General features: G+C 33.4%; 1 protein-coding gene across 1 annotated transcript in view; it reads right to left on the bottom strand.

Annotated features, from left to right (window-relative positions):
• Positions 1 to 1,595, bottom strand: part of LOC107576842 (DNA-binding protein RFX6-like) — a gene marked incomplete at both ends in the record, with an annotated part of 12,519 nt that overhangs the window by 7,425 nt on the left and 3,499 nt on the right. Inside the window, 6 exons of the mRNA XM_016262969.1 lie at positions 22 to 99; positions 203 to 310; positions 836 to 863; positions 1,059 to 1,136; positions 1,244 to 1,305; positions 1,579 to 1,595. Coding sequence (XP_016118455.1) covers positions 22 to 99; positions 203 to 310; positions 836 to 863; positions 1,059 to 1,136; positions 1,244 to 1,305; positions 1,579 to 1,595 — 371 coding nt within the window. The remainder of the gene's footprint in view (positions 1 to 21; positions 100 to 202; positions 311 to 835; positions 864 to 1,058; positions 1,137 to 1,243; positions 1,306 to 1,578) is intronic.

Below are 1,595 nucleotides of genomic sequence, written 5' to 3'. Positions count from 1 at the left end.
TTTAAGAGTTTAAAATTGCACCTCCTCAAAGTTGACATTAATGGCATTGTCCAGAATGCACTGACAGTGGGTTTTGTACATCATAATCAATGTGTCGACCTAACAAATAAATAAAATAGCAGAATCTGAGGTAAGTAAATTAGAAGTAGCACATATACAGTAAACAGCATTTTGGAATGGGTCTCCATAGAAATGAACAGACCTTATCTTTTGAAACAGACTCCTGAAGCACTAAATGCTGTGCACTCGGGAATTCAGGTAAAAGAGTTCCTGTTTTAGAACTAAGAGAGTATTTTCTGGTGAATCCTCCCTGTGAATAATAAAGAGCATGCATATAAGTACTATTATTCTGCATACAGAATAATATTTTTTAAACCTATACATATGCAATGCATGTGAAGGTCTTACATTTTGCAAGAATACATGAGTATTCCACCACAAAATAGTTAAGGGTCATTTTTATTCAGTTGATACTTTTATTCAGCAAGGATGCATTATATTGATATCGATCTTTGGTAATAATTGCACCAAATCAGAATGAATGATTTCTGAAGGACCGTGTGACACTGAAAACTGCTGAAAATTCAACTTTGAATTCATTGGAATAGTTCTTTTAAATTGCAATAATGTCATGCAATTTTACTGTTTTTACTTTATTATTTTTGATCAATTAAATGCAGCCTTGGTGAGCTTAAGAGACTTATACTGTATATTTAAAAACATACCAACCCCAAACTTTTGAACAGTATATATCAATTTCCTGATAATGTTGAGATACTAAAATTGAAGTGCAGCAGCACTTCTATTTAATATGAAAAATAGTCAAACTGCCAACCTCATTTTTTAGCTTGCTTCCAGAGAATCTGTGCAAAACATATAAGAGACATTACTGATATGATAAAACATAAAAAAATGTAAATGAATCATGAAAATAAACGTCAATAAATATAATGTGTCTCAGTATGGGCATTGAAAAATCACTTGCATTACAGATTATTCAAACCATTCAAGGACTTGCAATCGGGTGCTGAAATGAAGGGATGAAGGTCAAAACTAACCGTGTCAAACCTTTTCCAGAGTACACAGAGTGATAATACGCACTGCTCTCCTTGATTCCAACACCATAATAATGATACCTGAAACACAAACACAGAGAGCTTTAGATGTAGCCATTTAAATAGCACATTAAATAGTAATAAATAACATTTTCAGTCAGTAACCAGGCCATTTAGCTCTCTCTTACTTCGAATGGCCTCTGGTTCCAAGCCTTCGTGTTGTAAGCAGTGGAAATTTCTGCCTTATGGTCTGAAATGACAATGATGGAGTTCTAATATATACTACAATCGATCTCCTAATGCACTGTAAATACAAAATCAATAGGTATTTCTGTCTGATAATGTACTTATTTGCCAAGCACAACCTTTTACCATTTATCACGACAGCTTTCTAAAGATCAACTAAAATAAACCTAAAATGCAATAGCTTTCAGTAGAATAGGTACCAGTTTTAGAAGTTACAGAACTGAGAACGTTTCTAATAAACATACTGTGTAACTGAAGATATAAAAACTCCTCTTACCTTCCCAAAAGTGGCAG

The sequence above is a fragment of the Sinocyclocheilus grahami genome, unplaced genomic scaffold (assembly GCF_001515645.1).
Source record: "Sinocyclocheilus grahami isolate Dianchi unplaced genomic scaffold, SAMN03320097.WGS_v1.1 scaffold4443.1, whole genome shotgun sequence".
NCBI lineage: Eukaryota > Metazoa > Chordata > Actinopteri > Cypriniformes > Cyprinidae > Sinocyclocheilus > Sinocyclocheilus grahami.
The sequence above is the reverse complement of the archived record's forward strand: the minus strand, read 5'-3'. Positions and strand labels throughout refer to the sequence as shown.